General features: G+C 49.9%; 6 protein-coding genes across 6 annotated transcripts; 2 read left to right on the top strand and 4 right to left on the bottom strand.

Moving 5' to 3' along the window:
- Positions 1-652: 652 nt before the first annotated feature.
- On the bottom strand, positions 653-1,296 carry K460DRAFT_431072 (MFS general substrate transporter; the record flags this gene model as incomplete). The annotated part of the gene is made up of 2 exons (XM_040938336.1): positions 653-1,218; positions 1,263-1,296. The coding sequence occupies 2 exons, from the start codon at positions 1,294-1,296 to the stop codon at positions 653-655; spliced, it is 600 nt and encodes a 199-aa protein (XP_040788629.1).
- A 367-nt stretch (positions 1,297-1,663) lies between these two features.
- On the bottom strand, positions 1,664-2,763 carry K460DRAFT_417220 (S-adenosyl-L-methionine-dependent methyltransferase; the record flags this gene model as incomplete). The annotated part of the gene is made up of 2 exons (XM_040937858.1): positions 1,664-2,463; positions 2,553-2,763. 2 exons carry the CDS (start codon positions 2,761-2,763, stop codon positions 1,664-1,666), a joined length of 1,011 nt encoding a protein of 336 aa, XP_040788628.1.
- A 1,900-nt stretch (positions 2,764-4,663) lies between these two features.
- K460DRAFT_406287 (GMC oxidoreductase) lies at positions 4,664-6,758 on the bottom strand (the record flags this gene model as incomplete). The annotated part of the gene is made up of 2 exons (XM_040936936.1): positions 4,664-6,644; positions 6,703-6,758. The coding sequence occupies 2 exons, from the start codon at positions 6,756-6,758 to the stop codon at positions 4,664-4,666; spliced, it is 2,037 nt and encodes a 678-aa protein (XP_040788627.1).
- A 1,148-nt stretch (positions 6,759-7,906) lies between these two features.
- On the top strand, positions 7,907-9,467 carry K460DRAFT_431062 (uncharacterized protein; the record flags this gene model as incomplete). Its single annotated transcript, XM_040938335.1, has 4 exons — positions 7,907-8,008; positions 8,068-8,206; positions 8,263-8,484; positions 8,536-9,467. 4 exons carry the CDS (start codon positions 7,907-7,909, stop codon positions 9,465-9,467), a joined length of 1,395 nt encoding a protein of 464 aa, XP_040788626.1.
- A 1,008-nt stretch (positions 9,468-10,475) lies between these two features.
- K460DRAFT_282300 (Cloroperoxidase) lies at positions 10,476-11,937 on the top strand (the record flags this gene model as incomplete). Its single annotated transcript, XM_040928559.1, has 4 exons — positions 10,476-10,800; positions 10,857-11,000; positions 11,052-11,553; positions 11,607-11,937. The coding sequence occupies 4 exons, from the start codon at positions 10,476-10,478 to the stop codon at positions 11,935-11,937; spliced, it is 1,302 nt and encodes a 433-aa protein (XP_040788625.1).
- Positions 11,938-13,917: 1,980 nt separating this feature from the next.
- On the bottom strand, positions 13,918-16,221 carry K460DRAFT_395569 (uncharacterized protein; the record flags this gene model as incomplete). The annotated part of the gene is made up of 3 exons (XM_040936052.1): positions 13,918-14,330; positions 14,379-16,146; positions 16,214-16,221. The coding sequence occupies 3 exons, from the start codon at positions 16,219-16,221 to the stop codon at positions 13,983-13,985; spliced, it is 2,124 nt and encodes a 707-aa protein (XP_040788624.1). The 3' UTR covers positions 13,918-13,982.
- Between the last annotated feature and the right edge of the window lie 498 nt (positions 16,222-16,719).

The following is a 16,719-nucleotide window of genomic DNA, read 5'->3' as shown; positions in this document are numbered from 1 at the left end:
GGTTTCATGTTGCTTGTTTCTGCGCAAGGGATGATATCCGCAAATAAATGATTTATACCTTTCAGCATTGACTTTGGGGAAGGAAGCACTATCAACTTGGACATCGAAATTAGTCCAGGAGGGAGCGTTCAAGAAAGTAAGATCATGCGGCCTCGAAAGACGAATAATCCGAGCCGGTCCAATGGAGACCAATATTCCGTTAAGTGGGCCGAGTCTTATAGAGACCGTCCAGATCAATTGGGATTATTCGGTTTTCAGCAAAGGCAGGAAAATCCGACAAGTCCGATGTAAGATAATATATGCTATGGACTACGATGCTAGGATTTGATAAAGTTTCTCAATTACAATATTGTCCGAACCAAAAGCATATTTGGAGCGGCCCTAAATGATTCAGTACGGCGAAGTGGATAAAACAAAGGTCTACCTACCGGTCAACGGTACCACTGCAGGGCACTTTTGTAGCCTAGTGCACCATCAGCGGCGGGATGGATATCTATTAGGCAGGAAAGAAAGGGATTCGAAACACTGTGTCGTGATCGGGTGGGGATTGTGCTATTTTATACAATACCGTCCTTGAGTGAAGATTATATTACTTTTACATGGTCAGCCATACGCACTATTATGAGTGCCATATCCCGCAGTGGTCCCCAGCTCAGAGCTTGAAAATATACTTCTCCCGGAGCCGGCCACCGAATTTATAGAAAAGGAAGGAGAGCGGTAGGAAGGTTAGGGAGATGGATCCGAGAACACTGTTGCCCCAACCCAAGCCCAACTTAGCGTACAAGGGCGGCGCAACGAGAGGCAAGAAAGCCCCGGAACTGTTTCGCACCAAAGTAATAGCCGCCATCGCCGAAGCAGACCCTTCAGATTCAAATCTATCAATCATGTAGAGTTGTCCTGAAGCGGTGACAAAAACGATGCCAATCCCGATGAAAGCCGTTCCTATGATGGGTACGATCCAGTGCACTTGATACTGAGCAGACCAGCCATACCAGAACAAGCTTGCGGGTACAAAGGGGCCTCCAAACATCATCATAATCATGCGATGTTCGGGCGTGTTGTGCTTCTTCGCAAGCTTGTCACTGAACTTTGCGAAGATAAGAGTGCCAATGACACATCCCACGCCCAAGCCTAGATACGAAAGACCTGCGACGCCCTGGCCAAAGCCGTAGGTATCTTCGAAGACTTGTGAGAAGGTGGCAAGGAAGTGAGTGTAAGCTTTTCAGTGAGAAGAGAGGCGTATCGCAGAGCAGAGCGGCTACCCAGGAGCCAAGGGCTGCATACTCGATCTGACATGCGCGATTTATCGAATGACCAAAGGAGAACCTCGCAGTTGTTCGGTATTCGTCGCGGGGGCCCCACTTGTGAATACGACATGGGTCACGTGCGGAATAGATAGTGACAGCTGGGGGAGTCTTGGCGCACATTGCTTGTTCTCCTCGTTCCCCCACTAACACTGCTACTAACACTGCTACTAACGCGTAACGATGCTGACAGGTCGAAGGGCTAACGGCACTACGGTAGCGCCTGTGATGGAACAAACCTTATTTGCGCGGCATGTGTCGTTACTGTCCTTCTGCAGTGAGCTACCAATTGCTACCGGCAATGCGTTGCGACCTCGACCTCGACCTCGAGCATGGCATGCTACGCTACGCTACAATATCTACGCTAAAAGGAATTCCAACACCGAGCAGTCGTTGTACGTGTCGGGGAATATCCGGTTCAACTTGAAGCCCGCTTCACCCGCCAAGGCGGCGTGCATCTGCGCATTCCGCCGTTTCCCCCCTACGAGCATGAGCGATATATCTTGCGCGACGTTGCGGTTGGCCTGTAGTAGCTCCTCGACCACGTTCACGCGCGTGTCAGGTGCCGCCGCTGTGCGCAGCGACTTCCAGCATCGGCGCACATCATCGTCGGGGAAATCGTTGAGGACGCGATGAAGTTGATAAATCAGAGCGCCTTGGACTGGGGATGGGAGTACGTCGAGAACACTGCCTGCCACCAGCTGAATCGATGTGATGCTGTCATCCAGGTTTGCTCTTGTATGTTCAATGGTCGGGGCTCGGTCAAAGACGGCGCATCGCTCGGCTGATAACCATGGATGGTCCTTCAGAATGTCACGCAGTGCGTGGCCGTTGCTGCCGCCAATGTCCACAAAGAGCGGTCTATCTCGCGTAGCAGCGGCCTGTTTCTGCATCCACGACAAGTCGTAGACCCCGTTCATCGGGAAGACTTTCGATGCGCGCCCGATGAAGCTATCAAACTCTTTGCTAAGCTTTGGGTCGCCGGCGATGATCTCATATACGTTCTCGTTCGGATGCTCTGTTGCCATGCCGAACGGGGTTACCTGGGCATGCTTGGGAGAGCTAAAGCCGTGCAGAGCCAAGTATGCCGGGAATGAGCCATGGAGCGGATGAAGAGATTGTGCATGTGCGTCAGGAAACCCGCCCCGATCTGGTCCGACTTGTAGAGGCGAGAGCGATCTGTGTGAGCGACAGAGTCAGTTTCCGGGGCCGCCAGGATGCCAGTGGCAGTGAGTAATGGAAGTGTACGGTCGAGTAGCTCTTGCTCTCCACCAATCATGTCCGCGAGGCTCGATGACGAGATTTGGCCTTCGTCTGGGATGTGGTCGAAGACTTTCCAGTCGATGAAGGCTTTAATTACTCCTATCTCCATGGCGGTGCAGAGGTAGGCGACGTTCGGACCCACTGCATTTTTCAACTGGAGATGCTGTGCTACAGCATGCTCCCCATTGATAGTCATCGTGCGACTATTGAGAGGCAAGTAGTTCAAAATGAGGGTATAAACTCAGTGTGAGTCGAATGGCGGGATCGAACTTTGTAGGCTCGAAGGACAGCAGCTTCCCTTTCTAGCTGGCGAAATACATGTGCTGTCAGCCCCTCGCCCCATGTCACTGCGCTAAAATCATACGCAATCCGAAGTTTTGCGGCGGAGCAAAGTCTGAACGCCGAAAATCCCCTACATCAGGGCCTTACCGGGGTCCGCCGAAGTAGCTTGACTTGGTGCTGTCTCAGGTAGTAAAAACATGTCCTCTTCTTGCTTCACTCCTAGATAACTTTTCTCAAAGAAAACTCATTTGTCATTCTCAAAGTTGAATGCAGTGTCTTCTTCCTTGTAGCGCAGTGTTTAAATATTGCATATCTTTTACAGATTCTAGTTCACAGTATGCAGATGCATCAACACAAGAGGTATATTTCCATGCCTACGATGCCCCGACCATACAACATGACTTGCAGCGGACATAAACGCTGCATTTTCCATAAACCATGTTTCTACTCTGGCATCTCGACCTGTCCGGTCATTCCAAAGCCTTCAAACATGTCCCCGGATCCGACCACACCCCCTTTCACTGACACCACGAAAGCTGAGCTGCCTGTTGCGTCTGGCCCTGGCTTACTCGTAGACATCCGCCACTATGATCGGACATGACGCAGCTCAAAAGACCACTTGGCCTCAGACAGAAAGTCGATTCGATATCCCACGTTCTTGGGCCGGAAGATGGCTGGAATACCCTCCCCATCATAAAACTTGTCTACTATCAGGGCATGGCCGGCCTTCGAATTTCCGAATGTGTATTCATCGGCTTTATCGACCACCCTTTGCGGGTTGCAGACCAGTTTGCCGTCGCAGTACAGCCTTGCAGAAGCAGTAGCTGCGTATTTGTTCTCAGGTCGGCCAACCAGCCGCATGACCTGAACAACATATCCTGTTGCATCCTCGTAAGCCTCACTGCCTTAATACTGTGTTAAGGTGCTGGGTATACTACCTAAACTATAAATTTATACTGAGCACCTCTACGAGCACGTTAAAGCATGCATTCAGCAGCCTAGCTGGACTGTTGAAGGCCTCCTATAACTGGTGTATCGCGAAATGAAAAACATGGGTCTATTTAGTCGAAGCTATGACGCTTCTCTATCTATCTTTCAGATATTAAGAGCAAATAGCAACTCATTGTCGTAGGGAAAAGATTTTCCGATTTTCCCTAATAAAAGAGCAAGGCACGGCGAGAAGCTTCTGATGAGTCTATTTACTATGATCCGTTATCTTTTCATAGTGCATCGAAGATCGAGCTCCGACGGCTTGAGCGGACAAATAGGCACGCAATGCAGATATCTGAAGGATATAGTCAACGCTGAGCTTTTTTTCAGCTTGTACATCGCCATTTAGAACCTGATATCGGCACAAGGAGGCATCTATGCCTATACCGAAGCAAAGCGCAAACGACCGGCGATCTTCGGTGTACTAGAGAGCCCCGGGATATGGAGATATGGAGTGGGGATTTGCACACCAACACGTTTGGTGCCATGGTGGCTAAACTCCGAATAATCCCAGCGGTCGGCATTTCAATGACGACGGTTCAATGAGAGGGGGGTAATAATGGTTTTGAGCCTGAGCTGGACACTGTATAGATTGACCTACACCATATCTTGCTCAACATCTCTCGGTATTACCTTGATTCAACATCCCCGCTGTCAACAGAGCACAGCAACAGGAGGAGCCTATTGTGATCATCGGTATCGCATGCCGTTTTCCGGGAGCTAGCTTAGTAGCAGAATATTTTAGCTATTATATATTATACTATCTTAACTATCTTTCTCTAGCCTCTTTATTACTCTTGTATATATCTAATATAGGTACACATTTATGCCTTTGCGTCTGCAATAATCACATCGGCAGCCTTCTCAGAGATCATGTAGAGGGGAAGGGCCAGGTAGGTACCTGGGATCTTAGGAAAGGAAGAGGCATCGACAACGCGCAGACTTTCAACACCGCGAACCTTGAAGTTTCCGTCCAGGACAGCGTTAACATCATCGTCAGCACCGATTGGAGCTGTGCATGAAGCGTGATGACCCCAGGACTCGTACTTGGCGAACTCCTTCAATTGCGCATCAGTCGCTGTCTGCTTGCCAGGCCACACTTCAGTGAACTTTCCGTCGAGAGGAATCAGGTCCTTGAAAGCTTTACGACCGAACTTGATTCCCTCAACAAGCGCATTGAGATCATCGTCGCCACCAACCGCGAAGTTGCGCTTGCGAATGTCGGGCACCTCTTGGGGATCTGCGCTGCGGAGAGTAATGGTACCGGCATTGTTGCGAGACTCGGCCTTCAGGGTGAGCCAAGTCCACTGGGTCCTGTCACGAGTGGCGTTCTTGAAATATCCGGGGTAGTAGCCGTTGAAGTAAACAGGCCAGCCAGCAATGAGAAGATCAGCGTTGCCGTTAGGAGTCTTCTTCGACCTCTTCGTAATAGCGATGGCGACACCGTTGGTGGCATAGGCACCTTTGTTGATTGCTGGCTGGGTCTCGTATTTCTCAAGGCAGGCGTCGTAGCCCTCAAGGAAAGTGCAACCGTTGAGAAGAGCGAGCTTGGAGGGAGCTTCGCCAATGATAGGGACTTCGTAGCGATCTTGGAGGTTCAAGCCAACACCTGGGAGCTCCTTGACAACCGGAATATCGAAGTTCTCAAGCTCATCCCTGGGACCAATACCAGAGAGCTTAAGGATTTGGGGAGTGTTGAAAGCGCCTGCAGAAAGAATAACCTCGCGAGTAGCAGTTACAGAGCCCTTGGTTCCTTTGCTAGTGACGCGGCCGTCTTGACGGCGAGGATCGGCACCATAAAGGGATCTGCCTGTTAGGAAATTGACGCCAGTTGCCCTAGGTTTACCGTCTGTACCATCTTCGAACTTGACTGTGGTGACAAGGGTGTTGAGCTGGATGTCAAGATGGTACTTACGGCTGCCATCGGCGTTCCTAGCACTGACTACTTCGTTGAGCAAGTCAACGGGGCCAGCACGCTTGTATTCTGGGATCTTCACGGCTATAGGAACTTGCCAAAGACCCTCTTGAGAGTCTCGCAGCGGACCAGGGTGATTTATGTCGCGGAGCAAGATCTGAGCAAGACCAGTAACGGTGGTAAGTAGCGATCCGATGAGGCCCTTGCCCATGCCACTCGCAGCAGCAACTACTAAAGAGAGGACTTTGAAGTCCTGGGCGATTAACGTGAGCTGAGTCAACGAAGTCTCCAGCCAGCCATTGAAGCCGTGTCCTACTATGCTGCTAGGCAAATAGCGCGACCTCTCGAGTTTGGTGAAGTACTTCCGCATGTTGTCGGGGGCCCATGAGGCATCGCCGGTAATGTCTTGGATGTGCTTCCAGTCACTTTTGAATGGGTAGATCGTGATGAGAGCATTGTGGCTGGAGCAACCACCAAGAGATCCGACACGAGGGTAGAGGATCCCCAAAGGTTTGGCGCCAGCGGGTGGGTTTGCGCCAGTGTAACGAGTACCATCGGGCAGCTCATAGGTGACCTTGGTGTCTCTTTCGATCTCTGTATCGTCGTCGAAGTGCTTGACGAAGTAGTCCCATCTCATGGGTTCATACTCAGAAGCGACTGCGTGCAGAACAGGTACGTTGTATTGGGTCGTGTTGGTCTGGTCATCACCAGCCTCAAGCAAGAGGACCTTGTGTCCAGCAATAGCGAGCCTCGCAGCTAGAGGAGCGCCTCCCGGACCAGAACCGACAATGACATACTCGTAATCTTCGAGCGTTGTCGTGTCGGTAGCAGAGCTGTTATCCGCACGTTTCACGTTCACGCCCTTGAATGGTGTGTGGTCGGCACCATTGCTGAAGTGCAAGTGAGTAATTATACATCTCTATTAAAAAGTGAGTCCGGAATACTTACATGTACCGCGCGGCTGCCAAGGAGGTTAGCAACGCGAGAACGGCAAATGCCTTCATGATCAGCGAACCAAGATTAAGGAATAATTACGATGAAAAGAGTGAAATCGGATATTCCCGTAGTTAAAAGAGCGACTGGATTGATGAGTGATAATACAGAGGAACACGAACCTGGCTCTTATACGGGAACAGGATGCATAGCTCGTGGCAACTTTCGTCCCGTCCCCCGGGATTCCGTTCGTGATTGTGATCCGTGATTGTGATCATCGGCGGTGCCTTTACCGGCTTTCTCCTGCATTCGACTTGACCCTTTTTGGATTGCCAAATTGCGGGGAGAAGGATTCAGCAGTTGTGGACTGTGCTCAGCTTGAAACGGGATCGCAGGGGTTGCATGCGATTCCTCATTTAAATCGGACCGACAGTACCGGAATAAACTCAAGTAGACCGTCTTGCCGCCCCAAAGAGACCAAGAAGGAAGTGTCGTCAGGAAGACTTTCTTAAGTTCAACAGCCATGTTGAGCATGCTTATGAGAATAATCGCGGAAGTAATAGTGGAGGTAATGGTGGAAGTAATCGTGGAAGATTCATTGTAATCGCACTCAAAGAACACTTGCACAAACCAGCGATAGCTCAAGCAGGGCGTAGGCGCCTGAAAACTCACGTAATCGTATCGCGACCGAGTTACGGCGCAAATTATGCAGAGTCACAATTTTTCATCATCTTCAATCTGCGCCCAGACTCCCAGGGACGACCACAAGACGCCAATTCATGGATGCCTCCACCAGCTCAGCCCTCTGAGGTATGATCTGCGACCTGCAAGCCCTGCAAGGTCTAGGATCTACCAAGATACCGGCAATTCCCTTCACCGCTGCTGACAGGTTCGCGTCTCCAACCCACCGGAAGGCGGTCCTTTCACAGCGACCCTTGAAGACCGTTACGAGGCCACTCGTCTGAAGATCCCCAAACAAGTTTTTACGTAGACATCGTCCGATTCCACGGGCATACGTCGGTAGATGCCAGCGTGCTGGTCCGCTATTGCAACTCTGAGTGTACTTGGCGCGTGCAGCTGTGCCTTTCAACGGGAATCAGCAGGATGCTGGTTATAATGCTCATAGTCTTCTCAGGAACTCTCCTTTGATCATTTCTCATCCGACGTGCGACTTTCCTTTCAAGATCTAGACTTCCACCATCATTTGTACCGAACCATCATGAGATTCAGCACCGTACTGACCGTTCTATGCGGCTTTATCCTTTCGGTACACGCCCAGGAGGCACTTCAAGCTTTGGCGAAGGAGATGCCCAAATGTGCCGTATGTTTTACCAGTACTCATCACGGATAATCACTTCCTCTACTAACACCTGACTCTAGTTGGCATGCTTCACGCTTGAAGTACCAAAATCAACATGTGCTAGGAACCTCACGTCGGCATGCATGTGTACAAACACCGCGTTGAATGCCGCGGTAGGGGCTTGCGCTATGAAGTCTTGTACCCGGTATGAGCTGCTCCGTAAGGCTCTCTCTGCGATTCTTCTGCATACATGATGATACTAATACAACTCATAGAGACCAAAAACGTATCCAGCAAAAGTTGTGGCGTTCCAATCCGAAATAACAGCAAAAAGTTCATTGTCCTCGGTACGGCTGGCGCTATTGTTGCTATCGTAGCATTCATCCTACGACTGCTTGCCAGTCTAGGCAAGAGAGGAAGGAAGCTATCGTGGGACGACTTGACGATGGGCCTAGTCGTTGCGCTTTCGATCCCACCCGCCGTATTCATACCATATCGTAAGTTCTTCAACTTCTTATCTTACGATTGCATCTCTAACAAGCGAATAGTGGTCAAAAATGGACTTGGCCGAGACATGTGGACTCTGAAGGACTATGAGATCACCAATACGCTTTACTACTTCTTCTTAGGTGAGATCTTCTACGTCCTCGCCCTCGCTATCTCGAAGATCTCTATTCTCTTCTTCTACCTCCGTGTCTTCCCGGCCAAAGAGTTTCGTCTCAAGATATACGCTGTCATGGGTGTGTGCGTCGCCTACACGATCGCCTTCTTCTTCGCAACAACACTCCAGTGCATACCTGTCAGCATGGCCTGGAACCAATGGGATGGTCTTCATAAGGGAAGGTGCAACGATATTCACCTTCAAGGTTGGGTTGCTGCCGCGATCAACATCGTTCTCGACGCATGGGTCATGATCCTTCCTCTCAACAACCTAGCCAGACTTAACATGAAGCTGAAGCAGAAGCTCATGGTCATGTCCATGTTTAGCGTCGGTATCATCGTTGTCTTCACCTCGGCCATGCGGTTGTACTCGCTAGTGCATTTTGCGAACTCGAAGAACGTTACCTGGGACTACGTCGAAGCCGGATATTGGAGTCTGCTAGAGATCGACGTTTCTATAGTGTGCGGATGTATGCCTGCATTGCGGCTACTGGTCTCAATGACGATGCCCAAGATCAGAATGACCTTCAACTCGAGCCGAGGCGACTCTCAAATATCGAAACTTACCAATAACAAATCCAACGGAACGGATACGAACAAGAGCGTCAACATCTCGATCAAGCCAAAATCTGGAGACGAGAGCGACTTCGTCCCACTTGTCGATCTTGAGTCAAGTAACGATCGTGCTCTAGCAAATGATTCGCACTCAAACTTGGAGCGCAAGGAACAGCCAGGCCATTCGATGAAAGAGTCCGTCTCGAACGAGCGGCTTGATGGCTGGCCGATGGCCACGGCAACAATGGGAAAAGAGCACATCTGAGTTTGAATCTTGACTGCGCATGCGGAACTTTTACAAATGGCGCGATTCTGGAGTGGCATTATTCTAGGGTTCGCCAAGCTGAGCATAGCGTGTGCATTTCTTTCTACATAGTACCCGAGGCTACAGGGATTCACGCCTCACTTCCATGGCACTTCTGGGTGTTCTTGTAACTGGCTAGTTATTAGACAGCAGAAGAAAATGAAATCGTTCATTACGTCGCAACCAGTGACCAACTTAGAGATCAGAATCAACCCATGTGGTAGTGATGTCTAGCAGCGAGTGTGCTACATGCGCGCGTGCGGCGCCAGGAGAGAGATTACGAGACAATGGGCTTGCTTGGGGAAGATGGGGCTGTTCACGGTTGAATTGCGGGTCCGTCCGTGCCTGTCAGGCAGCGGGCGGAAATGATGGGCCGGTACGTGCAGTGAAGTAAACCAGGGTAGTACTAGACCCAGTCTAGCCCCCACGAATTCGGACCGTTGCACGCTTCGGCCCAACTGCTCTGCTCTCAACGTTTATTCGGACCGCTGTCTACTCCTGAAACTACGTGATGCAGGTTTACGTTAGTTCCTGTCGATTCTTGGCCGCATGTGTCTTTCGGTGACGAACTGACCACTTAGAAAATCTCCGACTGATCTCCACGGCTCCTTTTCCTATCAGGTACGGGATGGAGCCGTTGTTTCTCCGGAGGACATTCAAAATCCATAACGCACGGCGCAGTTTTCTACACCGTGCAGCTTATGGGATCGACAGGATTCCTTGGTGAAACCTTCAGCATAATCACTTGTTCTTCATTGGCTTAAGTGGACTCTAATATGCTGATATACGTTTCATCATTCTCGCTGTTGTCCGAAACCCAAATTCAACGATAGTTGCAATATTGACTGCTACGCATACATTCCTTAACCGGTGTCTAGCGACAACGCTGCACCCTCACACTCGCTTGATTTGATTTTTACAATTCATAATACCCTTATACTTAATTTTGGCCGCAATAAGTCTTCTGCAATGAAGTTCTGGTCTACCCTTCTTTTGGCATCTTCGAGCTGCCTCGTTGACGCTTTCCCTGCTCTATCCGTCCGCAACCTAGAAGGTCTCACCCCCGAGAAGCTCAACGGAGCGCTTGCAGAAGTTGAGAAGTTGCGCAACGATAAGCGCTTCCTGCTCGACATTCTCAAGCCTATCGAGCGCACTGGCAAGCATGCCTTCGTCGCACCAAAGGCGAACGACCAGCGTGGTCCATGCCCAGGGCTCAACGCACTAGCGAACCACAACTACATCTCCCATAATGGGATTACCAGCTTTGCGGAGGTAGTAGCTGCTATCAATAAAGGTACCATCTGATTGATCTTATACGAGATTGAGTGCGACACTGACGTTGCGATACAGTATTTGGCATGGGTATCGAGCTTGCTCTTATCCTCGGTATCATGGGGACGGTGTGGACGGGCAATCCGCTGTCCCTAAATCCAGGTTTTTCCATTGGAGGAGGTGGTAACGACAACCTTTTAGGCAACGTTCTAGGCCTTCTTGGTACGTGATCGATCATTGAATCTATATGATCTGTATTTTAATAACGCACAGGCGATCCCCGCGGTCTCCAAGGCTCTCACAACTGGATCGAGTCCGATTCCTCCCTTACCCGCGACGACCTCTACGTCACTGGCAACGCCTGGACGATGAACATGACTCTTTTCCGCGATTTTCATGATCGTGCGGACGAGAACGGCGTTATCTCCATGGATCTTCTCGCTGATCAGGCTGCTCGGCGGTGGGAATACAGCATTAGGAACAACCCTAATTTCTACTATGGACCTGTCACAGGGATGGTCAGTCGCAATGCTGGCTACTTCTTCCTTGGTCGTCTATTGTCCAACCATACCGACGAGCACCCAGGTGGTATTCTCACCCAGGAGGTGTTCAAGAAGTTCTTCGCTGTGTATGATGATGGCTATGGCGGTCTAGAGTACCGCGAGGGCCATGAGACGTTCCCGCAGAACTGGTATCGTATCAAGGGCGAGTATGGTCTTGCGCCTTTGAACTTGGATATCGTCAGCTGGGTCATGAAACACCCTGAACTTGGCAGGTATGTTACCCAACCTCCTCCCTGGACTATGATGCGCTGACCATACAAAATAGCATCGGAGGCAACACCGGCAAAGTAAACACCTTCACCGGCGTTGCCCTCTCCAACATCACCGGTGGCATCCTCAACACAAGCACCCTCCTTGAAAAGAATAACCTCCTTTGCTTCGTCTTCGAGGTCCTCAAAACCTTCTTGCCCAACTCGCTTTCCCCACTCCTCAAAACTCTTGATGTCCCCATCAAGTTGGTAAACGATGTGCTTGCTGCACCGCTTCTCAGTCTTGCGTGTCCCGCATGGAAGGATCTGACGGAGGGTGGTGAGCCGCTGTGGGACGCACTTCAGAACAGCTTTACTGGTGCTCGTACCGCAGGTTCGAGTTTGTAGGAGGCTTTGGTTTCTGTGATACGAATAATCGATCATTCCGGGCTGGAGGAGAGGGCGGTTTGGGCATGTTGCATAGGTGCAAGAATATAGCAGCGCACAAATATCAATATCATTCCTTGGGGAAGTTGCCTAACATGTCATCATTATGACATGCTCGTACGTGATAGCCATTGCCCCTCATTTGTTGATGTATTTGGCCCGAACTTTTGCATAATGACACCAGCCTTCTGTATAGTATGTCAGCCTGACCTTTAAAGACATAGCGGTTACGTACGTCTTATAAGAATCTCGCAGGATCTACCACTGTAGCTCTATTATTAGTCCATGTCTGATGTTATCGCGTCCAATTGAAAATAACAAGTATACCACACCAGGAGGATAGCAACAGTCAAGACGCCTATCCTAAGAGTCACAGAAATTACATGTGAGGTAGCTACGCGTGTATTCGACCTCGTATCAATAAAGTTATTAGAAAGCGTAAGGACTACATACCCTCGTGTTTGCGGACTGCCAATTCAATAGAGACTGGCCACTACCGGTTTGTATCGATTATCACCATCCTATATGTTACACATCACGCGCTATTATTACTTATTTTGTTACAACACCGCTTTTACGATTTGCAGAGAGCTTCCGAGCTTTACAACTTATTCTTCTCTCTCTCTTATTATTACTTATAACCTTCTTATCTTGCGTGTATCCGTTCTACGAACCTTCGTCAGACTAGCAGATTACACGAGCAACGAAGACTCTTTTTAATGTGTTTACGTGGTATAATTCTCTGCAATCTACTCACTCTCTTCCAACTCTAAACGTAGAAATTGATTGAAATAGAAGAAAATACTTGCTTTGATAATGGAACATGTACCTTTCGTGCAAGTACCTAGGTTTAATAGCAGTAGTTGGAGCTTCTCAACTGTCCGCAGCCCCATCTTCCCGTTGATGCTTTTTTCCCCTGAGAATTCCTAAAGAAGTCCTAATGCTATACAAAACATTTTCGGTCTTTTCGCCCATTAGTATTCCCTGGAATATCGGCTTTTGTTGCAAATTTATTTACGCACGCGATTGTCAAATTCCACGCATGATTTCAGGCTGCCGTCTCTAGATGACTAAGTGTCGCATCAACGAACGAGAAACCAGTGAAGCAGTAGCTCCGAGACGGTTGAGCGCAGATATCTTTGAGTGCTTGATAGGTTCGGTGCCCACGCCACTGGGGAAAGTCGACGGTATGGAGCAGAGTGGCAGGCCTTTTCTTGATCCTGACATGCTCGATCTACGAGACGCTGGCAACCTGAGCCTGGCATCATGACCTCTACGTGAGAACGGACGGCCTCTAATGGTGCACATAGCATTTATCATCTTCCATTATGGCCTAGAAGTTGCAGCCGATCGCCACAGCGAGATGGGCTCACTGAACTTGGCGGACTGAGAGTGCAATGGCCAAGCAACGTAGCCATGCTTTTCGAAGAGGTGCTGCAGGAATTTTGAAAGTCTCAGATGATCGTATTCGGCACCTATCACTGTCATCGCGCGCTGAACTTGGGAGGTCAGATTTAAGGGATGATTAGTGGCCACCGGGCTTTGCAGCTCCTAAAGCAACAAGGAAGTGTGCACAGACCGATAATTATTCTTTCTGGGAGTACGTGCTCGAATACTGTATAATTCACTGTTAAAGGTGCTTACACTGTCTTAATAGCGTATGAGTCCATCTTTTCTCCTACCCTGGAGAGGCCGTTGTTTCCAGTCGTATCATCTAAATTGCGGCACGGTTTTATACAAGACCTATACGACAATTGCATACAATGCGACCGAACGGCGGGCAGGTCCTTCCGTTCACAGAATGCCACTTGATTATCGGTATTCCGCGCTGCCGTGAGACACATTGGGTTTGCCGGTTTTCAATCATCTATGAGATCATGCTTCATACAACATTCATCTTGTCTTGCACAGGACAGACAAAACCGGTTGATAGCCTTTTGAGTTCCCAGTGCCTTCCAAGCGGGGTTCATAGCTCTACCAGCTAACAGAGACAGCCTGCCTCATCTTCAGTTCTCCGGCCAACCAAAGTACTGGCCTCCAGAAACCAGGGAATCCAGATCAAAGAAAGACGAATTTTCAAGACTGCCCGTAAGAAAATCATCCCATTGCTCATTCTGAGCTGGAGGGTTACAAGTAGAACTAGGTTCCAGAGAAAGTCCCGAATTAATGCCGTCGGGGAAGTTCGATCCTTCTCTCTCATTATATTGAAAATAGCCTGAATCAAAAACGTTGCTAGGTATGTACTGAGCGTGCATGATTGATTGCGGAGTTTGTATAACTGCAGGGGTTGGTGGCATTGAGCTTGGATGTAAGTGCCTCATTGTAAGCCGTCGTTGTAGCTTTTGAGTGAGGTCCTATTGCTGTCAGTGTAAGCATTCTACTGCTGTCCGTGTGTATTTCACCTCGAGTGCCGCAACATATCTCCCTGCCAGGCGATTTGTTGGCGTAAAGCTTCGCTCGGCCTCGCAGCAGGCTTGAGCAGCCTCCCAAATCTCCTGCTTCCGTGGAGTTGATGGGTTGTGCGCTAGGTATACCAGCATTACGGTAGCTGCGCAAAAGTTGACATATGCGCTAAACCAGAATTGACCAGTTATGCTGCTTTCTCGGAGCAAGGCTGAGATAATTTCCGCAATGGAAAGGGCAGCCTCTAAGCACTGGTCCTGAAAGGAGCGGATATGAGGTGCCAAGACGGCATCTTCCCCCGTGCTATATCTGGAGAGCATAGACAGAGGTAGCGAGGGTCTGAAAATAAGAAGATAGGCATGGTGGCATGCCAGTCGAATCACGGTCGACTGGCGTGCATATATTGGGAGCAAACTTCGGCTACTCTTTAAACGGAGAAAGTCCGGCAAGTCGTCTTCCCATTGTTGCATCGCCGCGGCAAGTTCCTCGATCTTGGTAACGTTTGGTTCAACATCCTGAGTTAAGTAGAGAGTCTTTAGAGCTTGCCTGATGATTCTCGCCAACTTTGCATGTGCACTCGGCGCCCCCATTAAAGATGGGAACCCATCAGGGCTTTGGGGTATGGTCGGGGGGCGGCTAGGATCCTTGCCAGTGACAATGTCTTCGTCATCAAGCGTTGCGTGGCCAATTCTAATATCGCTCTCGTCGAAGATAAAGATCTTACCCAACATGGCGGATAGATAAGTGTCCAAAGTGTAGACCGCCCAGAACGCTCGTTTCCGTTGCTCCGCTTGCAACGAATCTACACACTTGACAGTGTGCATACCAATTCTGGACCCCAATGGGTACTCAACACGGCTGAGGTCAAGGTTGTTGGCCATGTTTTTGACCGTTGAGAAGAGGTCCCATGCCGCTTTGAGTCGAGCTGCGGTCAGCAGATATAGGCACATTAACAACCGGACTTGGAGAACAACGAGTCGATCAATCAGCGATCTTTCCTTGTCTAATATGAGCTGGGCGAGTTGGAAGTACTGGAGTCCCTTTTGCTGAAGCCATGCAAGTTCCTTGGGTGCAAACGATCGGCCAGCTCGAGACTTAGGATACTGACACCCGAGCGCCCATACCATCAAGACCAAGCATTCTTCGACTCGGCTCAGCTCCGACTTATGACCGCCTCCGCCCCCAAGCCATTGGCTTTCACCGCACATGCCTTCGACCATGGCCTCCACAGACGGCTGGTAAAGGATCCGGTACGTCGGACTAGCATTCTCAAAGTACCAAGACGACATCTCGAAACCCTGTTCAGGTGGGGGAAGATAGTATCTAGCAAGGTTCAGTGCTGGTAATGGTGGTTCACTGAAGCGCAGCCAACTTTGGGCGTTGTATTTATTATTGGGTGGGGCGCCAAAGGCTGGTGCCGCGAGTGACTGGCCATGCTCGACACCTACTGAGTCTTTGGGGGTTGCTAAAGTATCAGCGCCGAGGCGCGGTGGAGAAGGTGGTCGAGAGCTTAGTTGAAGCCTTGCGGCATTGGAGAAGGCGATATTACTACTTTGACCGAAATACCCTTCAGCATCTTCCAGATCGGATTGTGGTGTGTCATCGCGACGAACAGCGGCCACTGTACCATCCGGTATTGCGGTGTCGCTTTCTTGAGCCTCGTCGCGGGGTATGGCGAATGTGTCAAGGCCTGAGTCGATGCGAACATTCTGGCTTCGAGTTTGGGCCCGAGAGACGGCCAACAAAGGCGGTGGAGGAGCTAAACCCCTGCAGTATGGAGTATCGTAAGAACAGTGGAAGCCGTAAGCGCGACACTTCCCACAGGGCAAAACACCATCGCATTTGGTTTTCTTCAGCTTGCAATGGTCACAAGCTCTGGCGATATTCTTCCTTTGGCGCTTGGCTGGCGGTTCTTCGATTTGAACTCGCGGTTGTTCCATCTCTTTCACGGCCGCACGTACGGAGCCAAGATTGCAGTATAGCACGATTTCCCCGACAGGACAGTATCTCCATGACCAAAAGTATGGTTAGTTCAAGGTTGAGGCGTGTGACGACATCCGTAAGTAAAGACCGCAATAGCGGATAAAATACGTTGAGGGGATTTGGTAAGAACAACCAATAAAACGCCGGGCAACAGAGTTAGCGGCACTTTAGGCCGGTGATCTTCAACGCCGTCGTGAACACTGTCAATTCCTAGATTATACATTTCGCCCAATCTTGTCGCGCGTTCTGACCTCCGCGAAGACCTGCTTGAAGTATAGTGCGCCCCTTAGGCAGCCAGCTACCGATGTGCGCGGACTTTGGGCTGACGAACCAGACTATTGATAAGCCACCCCCGCT

Source organism: Cucurbitaria berberidis (assembly GCF_010015615.1).
Source record: "Cucurbitaria berberidis CBS 394.84 unplaced genomic scaffold K460scaffold_3, whole genome shotgun sequence".
In the NCBI taxonomy this organism is placed as follows: domain Eukaryota; kingdom Fungi; phylum Ascomycota; class Dothideomycetes; order Pleosporales; family Cucurbitariaceae; genus Cucurbitaria; species Cucurbitaria berberidis.
This window is presented reverse-complemented; position numbering and strand designations above follow the sequence as displayed.